The sequence below is a fragment of the Arvicola amphibius genome, chromosome 6 (assembly GCF_903992535.2).
Source record: "Arvicola amphibius chromosome 6, mArvAmp1.2, whole genome shotgun sequence".
Lineage (NCBI taxonomy): Eukaryota > Metazoa > Chordata > Mammalia > Rodentia > Cricetidae > Arvicola > Arvicola amphibius.
This window is the reverse complement of record NC_052052.2, coordinates 107365224-107380126: the sequence shown is the minus strand read 5'-3', so window position 1 is coordinate 107380126 and position 14903 is coordinate 107365224. Positions and strand designations below refer to the sequence as shown.

The following is a 14903-nucleotide window of genomic DNA, read 5'->3' as shown; positions in this document are numbered from 1 at the left end:
CACAGCACTTTGGAGATGTAGGCAGGAGAACCAGAAGTTTAAAGTCACCCTAAGTTACCCAGAGTGTTTGAGACCAGCCTGGGCTATAGGCGACTGCCACACACATAGAACTTGGGGTTTAAAAAGACTTAAAAATTGTTTGAATCAAAGTAAGACAAATAGAATAGTTTTTCCAAAAAGAATACAACCTAAAAGTTCTAAAAGGATAAACACCATTAAAATACAAATCTAAATTTATGGTATAAAGGAGAGATGATTAAAAAGAAACTAAGGTGATTAACCTAATAAAATCAATTGTATAAATATCATAGGACCATGCTGCTTTCATAGACATTATTTAGAGAAGGTACAGGGTCTAGAAGTATGGGGATATATCAGTATTTAAAACACAAACTCATTCTTAGAGAAGGCAGAGGGCAGTCTGTGAGCTTTCTATCATTAGCCAAAGGGAGATTATAAAAGTAGACACTAAAGCTATTTGATGCTCTCTGGCTTGTATACCATGTTCTCGCTGCAATGCTCACATTTTCCGAGTAAAAAGAGAATGGAAAATGTAACCAGAGGAACAGTTGTCAAACGTTTGGGATAAATGAGAATTTCACAGCATCAAAGAAATTAGCTAGTGATTTTATCAAAGCAGGAACAATTAACTTTGAAAATGCAAAGGAATTTGACAAATGTCACACAAATGACATCAGAACACTAACCCTTTTACCAGATAAGCAAGGTGGGAACAAAAGCAAAGAATAATTATAGTTATTTTTTCCTAGGTATCATTTTTCTTCAAACACTAGGGAACTCAAATAACAGGGTTTTTTTTTGGGGGGGGGGTTGTCTTTTTATAAAACTTTATTTACTCTTTGATAATTAAAATTTATAGGACGAGGACATGAAACTGGTGGAGATGTGGTGGGGAGTCCTGAGAGCTGGAGGCAGAAATGAGAGGTGAGAGCAACTGAGATGCATGAGATTTTCAAAGAATAATGTAACAAATTTATGTCTAAGTTTTTCAGTATCTGAAGAAGAAAAGAAATCAGGACCAAAGTACTTCCTAAAATAAGATATAAGTAGACCTAATTCTTTTCAGGGTATCATGAGTTAAACATGGGTGACGATGTTCTAATTTCAAGATTATAAAAGAAGAAGATGGATATCGGAGAACAGAAGGCATGTATACATTGGGAGACAGCCTATGACAGCTGGTGGATAGAGTTGGGAATTCCACTCAGAAAACAGGGAAGTTACTATACCCACCCAACCCTAAATGAAACAGGCTTGGATGTCGTTCAGTTAACAGGGTACTTGCATAGTATGCAGTAAGTCCTGGATTCCATCTCCAGCATCATATAAAAACAGGCACAGGAATCTAAGCATTAAAAAGTTGGAGGCAGGAGGACCAGAGGTTCCTTGGCCAATGTCAAGATCAAGATTGAGACCAGAGCCTGGGCTACTAAGACCCTATCTAAAAAACAAACCAAAATAAAAGCAAACCAAACTATACAAATAACAAAGAAAGAATCCACAGACAATTCTTTGACTTGGCCTGTAGAACATGCATATTCATTTTTAATATTGCTGTATGCACTGAGCTCTGAAGAAGCACGACAGTCACATGGAGGTGAGAAAACACCTGCGGGTTTAGAGATGCAGGGAGCTTGTGACATTTCTACTATACTGGTTTTCGGTTTGGTTTTTTTTTTTACATGCCAAAGAATAAAGAATTCCTGTATGTCTTTTCATTAATTCCCCTATTATCCTGCGACATTGGACAAAACCCTTTAAGCAAATTTTCCAAGCATATTAGATTACCATAAATTAACTTTAAAGCTACCAAATTTGATTGCCAGGTGATGGTAGAGCACACCTTTGATCCTAGCACTCAGGAGGCAGAGGCAGGCGGATCTCTGTGAGTTTGAGGCCAGCCTGGTCTACAAGAGCTAGTTCCAGAACAGGCTCCAAAGCTACCGAGAAACCCTGTCTTGAAAAACTTTAAAAAAAAAAAAAAGGTACCAAATTTGATAAACTATGAATCTACATCCAAAATCACCATTTTGTGACATGGGGCAGAAGGGTAGTGGAGGGTTGCTTGATGAACATCCAAGTGAGTCACCATTTCTGAAATAATCTATCCAAACACTTAAGGAAATGAGGCTCATTGGTCAGGTTCAACCAGGCAGTCTCATTTGCAATGTAGAATCAATCAACTTTGGCTAAGGCCTAGAGTAACTGACAGACCACTTTCAGAGGCAGGAAAATTTTCAAAACTGTTTTACCCTGTCTTGGCAAGATTTGGTAGTCTTTTTTCTTGTATCCTGCTTGTCCAGTCAGGACATCATGTACTTTGGCAGTGGTCGAGGCATGTTCAGTTTCTTGCCCAAAGGCCAGTTTTACCAAGAAGAAAACAAACTCCAAGTGGAGTGTCTTTGGAGACCCTACCTCAGCAAGGAAAAGGCATGGGCTGACTCTGAAAGTTGTCCTCTGATCCTGCCACGCTCACTCTGGCATGAATGCGCCCCCAGAGAAGAAAATGAAATAAAATTTAAACAAGACTTCAATCTAAAAATGAAAGTCAAGGAAGCAGAGTATTTTTCTTCCAAATTAGGTGGATCTTTTTATTTTCCTTTCTTACTAATTAAAATAAAAATAGGCAAAACTTTATAGTTAAGTGTTGAGTTTTGTTTCTTTTGCGGAGAAACACAGAACTCACAGATAGTGGTTCCCTGAGAAGCATTTGTGATTTAATTTAACAGGGACTTTTGAGAGAAATTTGTGAGATGGAGTCTTAAAGTTCATATTTAATTTATTCCAGTTGTTTTTAATTCACTTGTGGGTCTCAAAGTTTTCTGTATTTTCCAGTTATTCTTAATTCATTCATGAGTGAATTCAGCTGAAAGATTCTTGGCAATTGTTCTTGTAGATAGTTTTTCTTATATATTTCTCATCTTTTAAAAAAAGGATTAATTTATGAAAATAAATTGTGTTGAAGGATTCAGACCCTCACCCAACCCCCAACCCCGCCCCCCCCCCACGCTCTGGCAGCCATGACAGCTGCAGGATGTGCTGAGCCTCCCACCTTGTCTGACCTTGCTCTAATCACCGGGAAGAAACTGCCAGGTATCCTCCATGTGGTAAGGAACAAATCAGAAGTTAGCTGGTGGGCTCTGGATGTGCTTTACTGAGACTGGCCTCCAGATAGAGTAACGTTTCCCCAGCCACAGCTGATCAATCAGCCCAGGACAGGTTCCACCAACCTGCAGGTGTTCCCCCAACTCGGCGGTGGACCTCTCCTGAGACTTTTACTATGCAACTAGTAGAACCCCAGATGCACCCCTTGCTCTGCCCCCAATATATGCCCTGCCCCACTGCCACTCAGGGTCTCTCCTCTTCCACCTGCTGTGTTGGACGGATGGAGGACCCAAGTTAACTCGTAATTGAAAAGACTCTGCTTTTTCATTGGATCTGGTCTCTTGGTGTTTTTCTTTGGGGGGGAGCACACTCTGGGTATAACAGTGTGTGCATTGGTGTTTTGCCTGCATGCATGTCTGTGTACCATGTGTGTGCTATTATTACTAGCAGAGGCCAGAGGAGGGGGATGGACCCCCTGGAACTGGAGAGTGGGTGGTCATGAATATCATATGCATGCTGGGCCTCGAACCCCAATCCTGGAAGAGCATCTAGTGCTCTTACCTGCTGAGCCAGCTTTCCAGCCCCCATCCTGTACACTGTAAAAATCAATAATGAAAAATAGGTATTGATCCTCCTTCTTCCCTTAGTTTCCTCCTTCCTCGTTCTTGCCTTTCTTTCTCCTCTCCTTCCCTCTCTTCTTCCTTTATCTTTCCCTCCATCCTTCCCTCCTTCTAGTCCTCCTTCACATCTTCCTTTCTTTTTATTTTTCCCTTTCTGCTGTACAGAGAACCCAGGGCCTTGTGTGTGCCAGGCAAGCGCTCTAACATTAACCCACTCAGCTCCACACAGGGTTAAGATCAGTGTCACACGCTTGCACACATTAAAGAACATACTGAGGAGGGATTGTGACATTGTAAGCCTTGTGGACTTCCATATTAGGCACAGAAAATATAAATATTAAGGAATAATACAGAAATGTAAATAAAAAGTAAATCAGATAATTTAAAAGCCATTCTTTTCTTTATCTATGTCAGTCTCAACCCTCAACACTATTGTACTGTGGGGCCAATGGCTTATGTCAGAGATTGACAGGAATATGAAGTCATCTTGATCAAGGGTCAAGAAAATTAATCTGGAAGATTCTTTTGCGCTTCTTCCAGGTTAAGGTTTGGATTCAATGGAATGCCTTGTGCCTCCTTGGCCTTGGCAGGGCACTTTCCTGTAGGGTACCTGTTTGTACCCGGCAGCCCCTTTGCACACTGGGGTTTCCTTTTCATTCAGAGCAAGGAGGCAAGAAAACACTAGGACTGAGGCTCAACTTCAGCATCCACGCCCACGGTCTTATCCTTTTCTCAGAGGCCTTTCTTTCTTTCTTTCTTTCTTTCTTTCTTTCTTTTTTTTTTTTTTTTTTGTTTTTCGAGACAGGGTTTCTCTGTAGCTTTGGAGCCTGTCCTGGAACTAGCTCTTGTAGACCAGGCTGGTCTCGAACTCACAGAGATCCGCCTGCCTCTGCCTCCCGAGTGCTGGGATTAAAGGCGTGCGCCACCGCCGCCCAGCTCGAGGCCTTTCTTTCTTATCACATTTTCACCCACCTAGTCTCATAAAATTGTGTGTGTGTGTGCATGCTCACGTGTACACAAACATGGGAGAGAGAGAGAAAAGGAGAGAGAGAGAAGAGAGAGACAGAGACAGAGACAGAGAGACAGAGACGAGACAGAGAGAGAGGGAGGGAAGGAGGGTGAGAGGGAGGGAGCGAGGGAGGGAGGGAGAGCCCAAGCACAGGTGCATGTGGAGGTCAGAGGTCAGCCTTGGGTGTGGCTCCTCAGGGCACTGCTCTTCTTGTTCTATTGAGACAGCTCTTACTGGTCTGTTTCATTTGGCAAAATTGACTGGCTGGGATGCACCAGGGACCTTCTTGTCTCCACCTCCCCCGTACTGAGATGAGAAGTGCACATTCCACACCTGCCTTCTGTCATGCCTGTGTGGTAAGTACACAATGTACTGAGCCATCTTCCTTGCCTGACGTTAAAAGTCTTTAATGATCTGATCCACATGTGCCTGGAAACCACTAGCTGGACAACCTCAACACCCGTCAACCGCTCCGATGTCCAACAGGAGCACTCCTTGGAAGTAGTGTGAGAGCCAAAGTTGCATGCTAGCAAGCCACGTGTTTTCACTCCCGTAAACATCAGATGACCCATCTAATGGGCTTGATCACATGTGGGCAGGAGGTTCACAGGCTGGAGGTATGTCAGGATGTATGCTTGCCCTGATTGACCTGATAGGAAATGCAGGGAATTATGGGTTTTTCTTCTTAAGCCCTTATCATACTTGCTTCTGGGCTATTTCCCAGGAACCTGACCAGAGCCCACCCACCTGGCTAGTATTTAATTAAAACTTGTTTCAAATTTGATTTGAAATTGGGGATAGGGGTCTTATTCTCTATTGGTGGGATTAATAATAGGAGGCAAACAAATAACTTTCTGGGGGAAAAAAATCCCAATTCCTTAGGAAAGCAGCAGTGGATTTATATTATGTCCTGTTTTGATATAGTTCATCTGGACCTAGTACCTGCTAGGCAAACCTCTTTCACCAAGCCACGCTGTCAGGCAGCCATTTCACAATTTGCCCAGGTTGATCTTCGGAACTCATGCTATAGCCCAGGTTGGCTTTAAGCTTGGTGATCCTCCTGCTTCAGCCTCCTGAGTGCTGGGATTATAGGGGTGCACTGCCGTGCCTGCATTAATGGTGTGTTAAACCCAAGGACCCTGGGCTGGGGAGCTGGGTCAGGAGATGAGTCCTGCGGAGCAAACCTGAGGCTTGGGGCTGAAGGGTGACTTCCACTGCTTCCCCTTGACGCGGGGCACTTAGTCAGTTACTTTGTTTGACAGGGCAAGGTCTGAAAAATAAATCAGGACATCTCAAAAGCTCAGGGTTCTGCGGCTTTCAGTGTCATGACAGCTTTTCTTCTTTTCTTTCTTTCTTTCATCTTTTTCTAAAAGGACTCAAGTCCTTAAAATCCAAGTGAACCAGGTACATTTACATTTGATGTGCAAATACTTGGCCACCCTTTCCATCTTTGTGTGTGTGTGTGTGTGTGTGTGTGTGTGTGTGTGTGTATGTGTGTGCCAAGGAAAATGCTGGTACAATCACTTTTCTCTGGTCTTGTTAAAGTGTACTGATATTTCATTTGTATTTTAATAAACAAAGTTTGTCTGAAGATCACAGAGTAAAACAGCCACACTGATCAGCCATACAGACAAGACAGTGGTGACACACACCTTTATCCCAGTAGCCACACTAGTTTGCCATAGAAACCACGCAGTAGTGGTGAACGCCTTTGATTCCAGCACCGTGAGAGGTTTCAGGCTCAGTCTCATTCTGAGGGTTCCTGGAGGCAGGATCACCATTTTTGGACGAGGTAGAGATAAGAGCCAGTGGCTGGCTGCTTTGCTTTTCTGGTCTTCAGGTTGAATCCCAATATCTGTCTCTGGGTTTTTATTAATCATGCTTCATTAAAGTATCAAAACTGCATGGAATCTGAAAAATATTGACTTGTGGCTCTGATAGACAAACTGAATGGTGTCCCCGTGAGAAGGCCCGACATTCACACATGGGAATATACATGCCTTCCCACAGGGGACTTGATGCATATGTTACATATGCATATAAAAGATGCTAAATTAATCTTGAAGCTCAAGAATCCCTGGAAGGCTGTTTGGAGGGTAACTGGCAGTTTGCCACAGGAAGTATGTGGCACAGATCGTATGCCCCCATCCTTTAAAAAAGGGAGGCCTCGGTTTTTATTTCACTCATTTACTACAAATACACGCTTAGAGATAAGAATAAAATCAAGGGGCTGAGGAAAGAGCTCAGTGCATAAGAAGGCTTGTTGCACAAGTATGAGGACCTGAATTCAAATTCCCCAGCACCTATGTAAAAAAGTCAAGCCTGCACTCGAGGACTGGTGGGGCAGAGACCGGAGGATTGCACAGACTAACTAGCTCCAGGTTCAGTGAGAGACCCTGCTCTGAGGAAAGAGGGCAGAGAGTGAAAGAACAGAAGACCAAACAGCCTCCTCTGTCCTCCATACGTACCCAGGAGCATTGGCATCTGCACACATCTACACATACATGTACATAAGCCACACGTGTGTGCATATGACACACACACACACACACACACACACACACACACACGCACGCACTTTTCAGAAAAAACGCAAGAGGAAAAGTGCCATGACAACACTCCCAGAGTAGACAGCAGTTTGGGGCTCCCCCTGGGAGAGAGGGACAGAGTATGTGGCTCTGATTTCGGGTAACATATCTACATCACCCAGACAAACAGGAAGATGCTGTTAGGAAATTTCTAACACTCACTATCAGGAATCTCATCCTCCTCCTTGCTGCATCAAGCAAAGTTACTTTCTCTTAGATCATAAACCCTTATCCTCTTTGGGAGTCAAATGGCACTTTCACAGGGGCCGTGTATTAGAAATCCTGCATATTTATACATTATGTTTCATAAAGGGAGCAAAATTGCAGTTGTGAAGTAGCAGCAAAAATAATTTTAAGGTTCGAGGTCACCACAACACAAGGAACTGTGTTAGAGGTCATCCGGCATTAGGAAGGTTGAGAACCACTGCTTTAGAGCCTTATCATTTCCCCTTCAAACTTTCTGCACCTCCATACCTGCCAGGTCCAACTTCCTGTCCTTTCTGTCTTTCAAGTTCTAATATCTGGTTTCTTCGGATCTGCCACTTCTGTATTCTGATTAGTATTACAAGCTTGGAGCTGTGGTCAGGTAGCTAGGTTGCATTATCAGCTTTGAGACATGGAGGACCACCTGGCGCATGCTTGACTTTGGGCCTCACCTCCTGTCTCCCTGTTTCTAGAAAGTAAGGCACCACTTTAGGATTTAGATCATCCTATGACAAGGTGGAGGCCTGCGGGCTTTGTTGGGGTTCCCTAAGGGAAAGCTCTTTCTTCCTGGTCAGAAGATTGGAATCTAGGTCCTACCTCTGGGCCTGGGTGGAGATCTGACCTTCTGACTACCCAAAGCATCATTTAATATTGTTGTATTTTTGAGAGTTAATCTGACGGTCACCTGACCAGGAGGGAGCCCTACACCCCCAGAAATCTGATTCATCAAGAAGCCAATGTGGGGAGTGGGCAGGGCTGATTACTGCCTTTTCCTTTCAGAGGGCCCTTCTGGAGCAGCCTGCAGGGCTTCTGGTCCCTGTCACTGCTGAGCCTGATCCCTTTCCTTAGTCTTAACTCAGAAAACATTGTTTCCCTTCTCCTTCCTTCTCTTATTCTTTCAGACACTGACATAATGATTTCCCTGGGGATTTCTCACTCATTCCCTGAGGCCTGATCCCTCCTACCATGTGTCTGCTTGCTGACCTTCATAGCTAAATTACTAATAACCAAAACAACAAAAACTTCAGTGGCAATGAAGAGTTTGGCATACTTCTGATCCAATAGCCTAATTAAAACGTCTTTGGGACTGTTTCTAGCCCCCTAAGAACCCTTGCTTACCTACCTGTATATCGGATTTAATATCCTACTAATAGATATAAGCTTTTGCAAACATATTAACTTCACAAAACCCTGTTCTCCACCAATGGTAGGGTAGAGGATGCTGTCTGATGGCATTTGAGACCTATAGGAGAAATTCCACACCCTCATTTTGCTGCAATTACCTCTCTGTTGTTTCTATCAATGTATTTTAATGTCTTGATGTATGATTTTCTTTGTCCTGCCACTATAAAGCTAGTTCCATGAATTTGCTTCTTTGTTGGGAACATCAACCTGGCTCCTTGTTTCCTGGGCCCCATCACTCAAATTTGGTTCTAGAATAAACTATCTCTTATTCCCGCATGACTTCCTTTCTTATTCTCCATACCCCTTCTACAAGCAACTGCTAACATTTACAGCTTGCCTGCCTTGCTGTTCTTCTTCCAAAGACGATTAAACTGGTCCTTGGGCTGTTTTCTGATTTCTTTTAATATTCTTTTATTAATGAGACTGAGAACTCCAGAAGGAAGGCCCAGTTTCCCTGGTAACAGTGTCAGTATGGTCTTATAAAGTAGGGGATGCTTTGGGGCCAGTAGGCCCCACAGTGCTTCAGATGTAGGTCTGGCTCAGTAAGTCTTTGCTTTAGTCTGGATATGTTGAGGAACAGTCACATATCCGAGGAAATGAATACAAGATGTTAAAAATGGAAGTTATAGACTGATGGGTATTTACAGTGGATTGTTACTTCTCTGAAGGAGCTCATGAGGGCGAGGGAAAGTCTAGAATGACAGGCTTTAGAGTATTAATGGTAAGTCTATCCAGGGTAGGATTATAAATCTTTGAGAGTCTTCAAAATTCTCTATAATGCTATGAGTCAGAAAAACACAATTGAGCTATTGTCCATAAGAGAAAAGGTGATGGGGGCAGAGTTTCCCAGGAATGGGAGCAACTGCTGAGAAAGCCAGCGTAAGGGAGGGGCCAGTGTCCAGTGTGGATGCTAATGTAGGTGCATCTTGTTCAACCTCTCTCACCCACAAACTCATACTGACACCCACCTTTTCCGATAGTCTTTGTGAGATCTGGTGCCCTCTTGAGGAAGAGACCTGGTCGGTCGTCCTCATCAGCTTAGATCATGAAACCCAATATAGACAAGACCCGCCATATCAGGGCTGCTCATGCATGCTTCAGCATTGCCAGGGCATAAATCTCCTTCAGTTCATTTAATAGAGATTATCAGTTTTTTTTATCTGTTTTCCCTTCTTTTTGCACCTTTAAATACATGTACAGTATATTAAAGAGTGGAACACTATGTAGGAGCCTGGTTCTTATAACAAATTAAATCAAAACAAATGATGTGCATAGAGACAGACCTGGCAGCAAGTGTCTCTCCCCACATACAACATTTATAATTCTAAGTCATGCTTCCATGGTGCTTAGAAGCGATGAAACTTTTTGAGATGGGCACAAGGAGGCCAGACTGAGAGGTAAGAGCAATGGGAAGACACTACTCCATTTCTCTGCATGCGGGAGCCACCCTAGGGACAGCATTTGTCAAACGAGGGGAGAGAAAGTGAGTCTGAGCAGACAGTGGAGTTACACAGATGCCCTGGTAGGCAGATAGACAGGGAGGGGAACCATGGCTAGGTACTAAAGGTGGCGACCTTCCAAGATGGCTGGCCTCTTCCTCAACTTCCTGACCTGGGACAAAAGCCTGGAAGCTTAAACAAAAGTCTTGTGGGCTTTTTCTTCCGCTTGCCGGTATGCTGCTGATGGACTGACTCACCGAGTTCAAGGCTCCATCAGGACGTGTTCATACAACAGTTTATACAATAAACGGACTAACCCCTAAATCAGGGGAGGAAGACCCTTTGGAGACTTAAAAAACTCCAGGCCTTGTGAAGAGTCTGGATTTTTGAGTTCCCAGTCTGCTTCTGCTTTGTGGAGGGTCCTTTTCTCTGTGTGTTTGCTGCATGTCTGTGTTTGCTCAACCTCAGGGAAAGCTGTTGTTCAACTGCTGATTCTGCCTGCTGGGTTTGAGATTTCTCTGCTGCTACCTGTTGATCTCTGGACTTTCCATACATTTTAATTCTTTAATTGGCAGAGAGAAGGAACCGATTAGAACCCTTAGAGCGTAAGAAAAGCATACCTTGGTCTGGAATGTGCAGAACATGTGTGTGAGAAACGGATGCTCCCAAGCCAAGGACAGAACCCTCTTCTCCACCATGGTACACTCGACGTCATCGTCCATCAACACCACATCCTTCTTCAGGGCTTTAATTGCGAAAAATTGATTGGTTCTCTTGAACTCCGCTAGGAAGACCTAGAAGGAAGCGAGGCAGCAACTTGGTTTCAGAATATGGATTTCCACATATTAAAGAAGACAAAACAGAGTTTAGGAGAGATCTGTGCCAGGTGGGAGAAATGTAAGGCCTCTGGTCTCTGTCCTGGATAGTGTCTAACTATTTAGGATAGCATTTAAGAGTTTCAGATCATCTTACCTTTGCAAGGATTTCGCAAACTGTTGATGCATTTGGAAGGTTCTTATTAATGCATACTCGGTTCCTGTCCTGGATAGTGTCTAACTGTTTAGGATGTCACTTAAGAGTTTCAGATCATCCTACCTTTCCAAAGCTTTCACAAAACTGCTATGCATTTGTAGGTGATTATTATTATTATTATTATTATTATTATTATTATTATTATTTTGGTTTTTTGAGACAGGGTTTCTCTTTACATAGCCTTGACTGTCCTGGAACTAGCTCTGTAAACCAGCCTGGCCTCAAACACAGAGATCCACCTGTCTCTGCCTTCAAAGTGCTGGGATTAAAAGCATGTACCACCACAGCTCATCTTGGAAGGTTATTCTAACGCATGAGAATCGTGGGTCTGGGTTGTAGCTCAACCGGTAGAGTGCTTGCCTAGCACGCATGAAGCACTTCAGAGACCAAATACGGTGTGTCTCTTTAATTTTAGCATTTAGGAGGTGAGGGAAGGGTGGGGCAATCGGAAATTAAAGGTCATTTTTGGCTACATAGTGAGTTTGAGACTATCCTGGGCTACACAATAGGACTCAGAACAACTCCCAGTTCTGAACACTGCAGGATATGTATTAATGATATTGATACTAAAGACAATGACATTCCATCTGAGTTCAAATTATAACTTGCTCAAATTCATGGAATTACTTTGAGGACGATCTAACCTCAGAGTTTATTTTCCCACTTGATTTCCTGTCTCAGACGTTACCAGACACCAGATGCCATGTAACAGAGAGTTTAAACAACTTTAGACTTGTGAAGCAGACAGGAAAGGACTCTTGGCAGTTGAAAGGACACACCATTTATATAGCTATGAGCATGTGAGAAAGCCATTGACCTCTTTGGGCTTCGGTTTCCCAGCTTTAAAGGTGTGTAGGGTTGGGGGTGGGGCTTCCTTATTTATTGAGTCACAGGACTACAGTGACCACCAGGTGATCCATGATGAATTGGAATGATTCAGCAGCTGTAAAATGCTTTCCAGATGAAAGTCATAAAAACTTTTATTTTTATTATTTTAAAACTGTGATGTTCCTTTTGTTGGTTAATGTGTGGTGTGGATGAGTATGTGTGTGCTGCAAGTGCCCAAGGAGCCCAGAAGAGGCCTCCAGAGACTCTGGGGCTGGAGTTACAGGCAGCAGTGAGTGCCAGATGTAGGTGCCAAGAACTGAATGCCAGTCTTTTGTATGAGCAATACATATTCTTAAGCACTGCGCCATCTCCCAAGCCCTGGGAGGTACAAAAGCTCTTAACATTTTGTTTCTTTTACTGACTTTTAGAAAATGTCATAAGCAATGGTGCCGACCTGAAAATGCAATGGTGCTGAGCTGAAAATGCAATGGTGCTGAGCTGAAAATGCAATGGTGCTGAGCTGAAAATGCAATGGTGCTGAGCTGAAAATGCAATGGTGCTGAGCTGAAAATGCGAGGGTCTAGGTTTAAAATGATACTATGCGTGCAGTGCTGGGAATGTAGACCAGTTGGTAAAATGATTGCTTACTTAGCATGCAGAAAGTCAATCCTCAGCACTGCAAAAACCAGGAATGGCCTGCAATCTTGTAATCTCAGCATTGCAGAGGTGGAAGCAGAAAGATTAGGAGTTCAAGGTCATTCTTCTACTGTGCAGTGAGTTTGAGATCAGCCTGGACCACCTAAAACCTTGGGGGTCTTTTGTTTGTTTTGTTTTGTTTTGTTTTTTTTAAAAAAGAGATACACAGTTGACTCTGACGGATCGCTTGGTAGAGTGATTGGAGCTTGAATGAGAACTCAGACTCATACATGGTGTTGATATCGCCAGAAAATATGTAATTTGTTAGCACTGGCTTAAAAGCAGATTGAAAACCATAGCAGACTACTGTTTTGGTTAGAAGCCATGTTTTCCACAGAGAGCCAGGAAAATGATGAAATGTGAGCTCTTGAGAACTCTTAGTATTCTAAGAGAAATGGGTCAGCTGGGGTTCTCTCTGTGCAGGGCCTGGCATCTCAGGGCAAAGCGGCACCATGCATTCCGCACAGAGTAGGGAGGTACCTAGAGAGAGCCCAGGATGTCCCCAGGGAAACTTGCCAAGACATGTATGTTTAGCTTATTAACTTTGTTCAAGTGTAGAAATCCACATGGGAACAAAAAGAGATAAACATTTCATTAACAAAAGTACTCTGTTGGTAATTGTTTCTTTTAGTAAACCATCCTAAAACCAGCCATAAACTAAGAGCCAAGAAGGCAATTGCCATCTACGTAATGCCCTTTCAATTTTTGTATCAGGTTATAATTGCGCATTAATTGCGGCTAAATTATAATAAAGATAGGCTGTAAAATTGCCTATTGCACTCAGACTAACACTGGAAGAACTCTTGAGGTCTTCATTATTGTGGAACTGAAAAGAGTTCATGGATCCCAGCTACTGCTTGCAGGGCAGAGTAGGTTTTGTGAAAAGAAAATGCATTAGTGTTCAAATGCAAACATGTCGGAACACAGTATGACTCGGCCATGGTGGAGACTCCGGTACACTTGAACCTATTTATTGTTAAATGAACTGGGAAGACACTGCTGCCAAAATCTGGTCAGCAGGTGCTTAGCTGGCTTTGGATTCCCGCAGTCGTGGGAGAGTGGCCCTTGGTTAAAAATTTCCTAGGAGTTCTGTCTAATGCTTTAAAAATAGCTAGGAACTGTAGTAATAAATTACATATCCGTAATGTTGAAGATACCCAAAAGCCTATAGTCTATCATGTCCCCCTTTATAATCATTAACTTGGAAATTTTCTGGGGTCACCAATGGCTGAAATTTCTTTGTGTCCACGAGTTTGCATGCACTGTGGAGCGTGACAGGGGAGTCTAGAGTCAGCCCCACACGCTATTCCTCAGGAGCTGTCTGTCTCGTTTTGTTGAGACAGGGTCTCGTGGTTCCTTGAGGCAGACTAAATTGGCTAGGCTGGCTAGCCAGAGAGCCCAAGGGATCTTCTGGTCTCTCTGCTTCCAGTGCTTGGATGACAAGCACCTGCCACCAAACCTGATGTTTGTATGTATGTTCTGGAAACTGCACGCAGGCCCCTCAGCTTGCAACTCAAGTGCTTCCCTAACTATCCCTCAGGCCTGAGGATGGCTGCTTTTACTTCATCTTCTTTCTCTCGATTTTTCTTTCCTCAGTCTGTACTTGCTCTCTATGACTGACAGAGGAAAGTTATTTCCCCTATCCCTGCCCTGTGAGTGGCAAGAAGGGTAGGGAACGGGGACTTTCCCCAAGGTACATTTTCTAAGACTTCCCCTAATTACAGTGTTAGTGCCCAAGCTGTGTTTTCTCCCTTCTCCTCTTTATGAGTCAAGGTGAAATCTTGGCCCTAGCACTTCTGAGTGTGAAAACATTTGGAGATGGGCTTTTAAATGGGTATAAGGTCATCTGAAGTTACTGGGCAATACTCTAGGCATGGGGAATAAGCAATAAAAACAACAGAACCAGCATGAACATGGCCACTTCCTAGATTCTTTGGTGCTCAAAGATGTCAAACTCAACAGCATGCGATGTATGTGGACTTAAAGCAAATGGCTTTGGGGCCAAATATACAGGAAACAGAGGCTTATACCTCTGTTATCCAATACCACAGAGTCACTCCCAATTAATGCTGGGTGCTTTCTGTTTGTTCCCAACACATTGGGGGTGCTCTCTTGGCATGCACCCACACCATCTGGCCCTAGGAATTTAGCATCACCTACTAGGGGCTTTAGTCTG

General features: G+C 43.4%; 1 protein-coding gene across 1 annotated transcript in view; it reads right to left on the bottom strand.

Annotated features, from left to right (window-relative positions):
* Prkcq (protein kinase C theta) overlaps positions 1–14903 on the bottom strand; it is a 133525-nt gene that overhangs the window by 39745 nt on the left and 78877 nt on the right. Inside the window, exon 12 of the mRNA XM_038333649.2 lies at positions 10792–10965. Coding sequence (XP_038189577.1) covers positions 10792–10965 — 174 coding nt within the window. The remainder of the gene's footprint in view (positions 1–10791; positions 10966–14903) is intronic.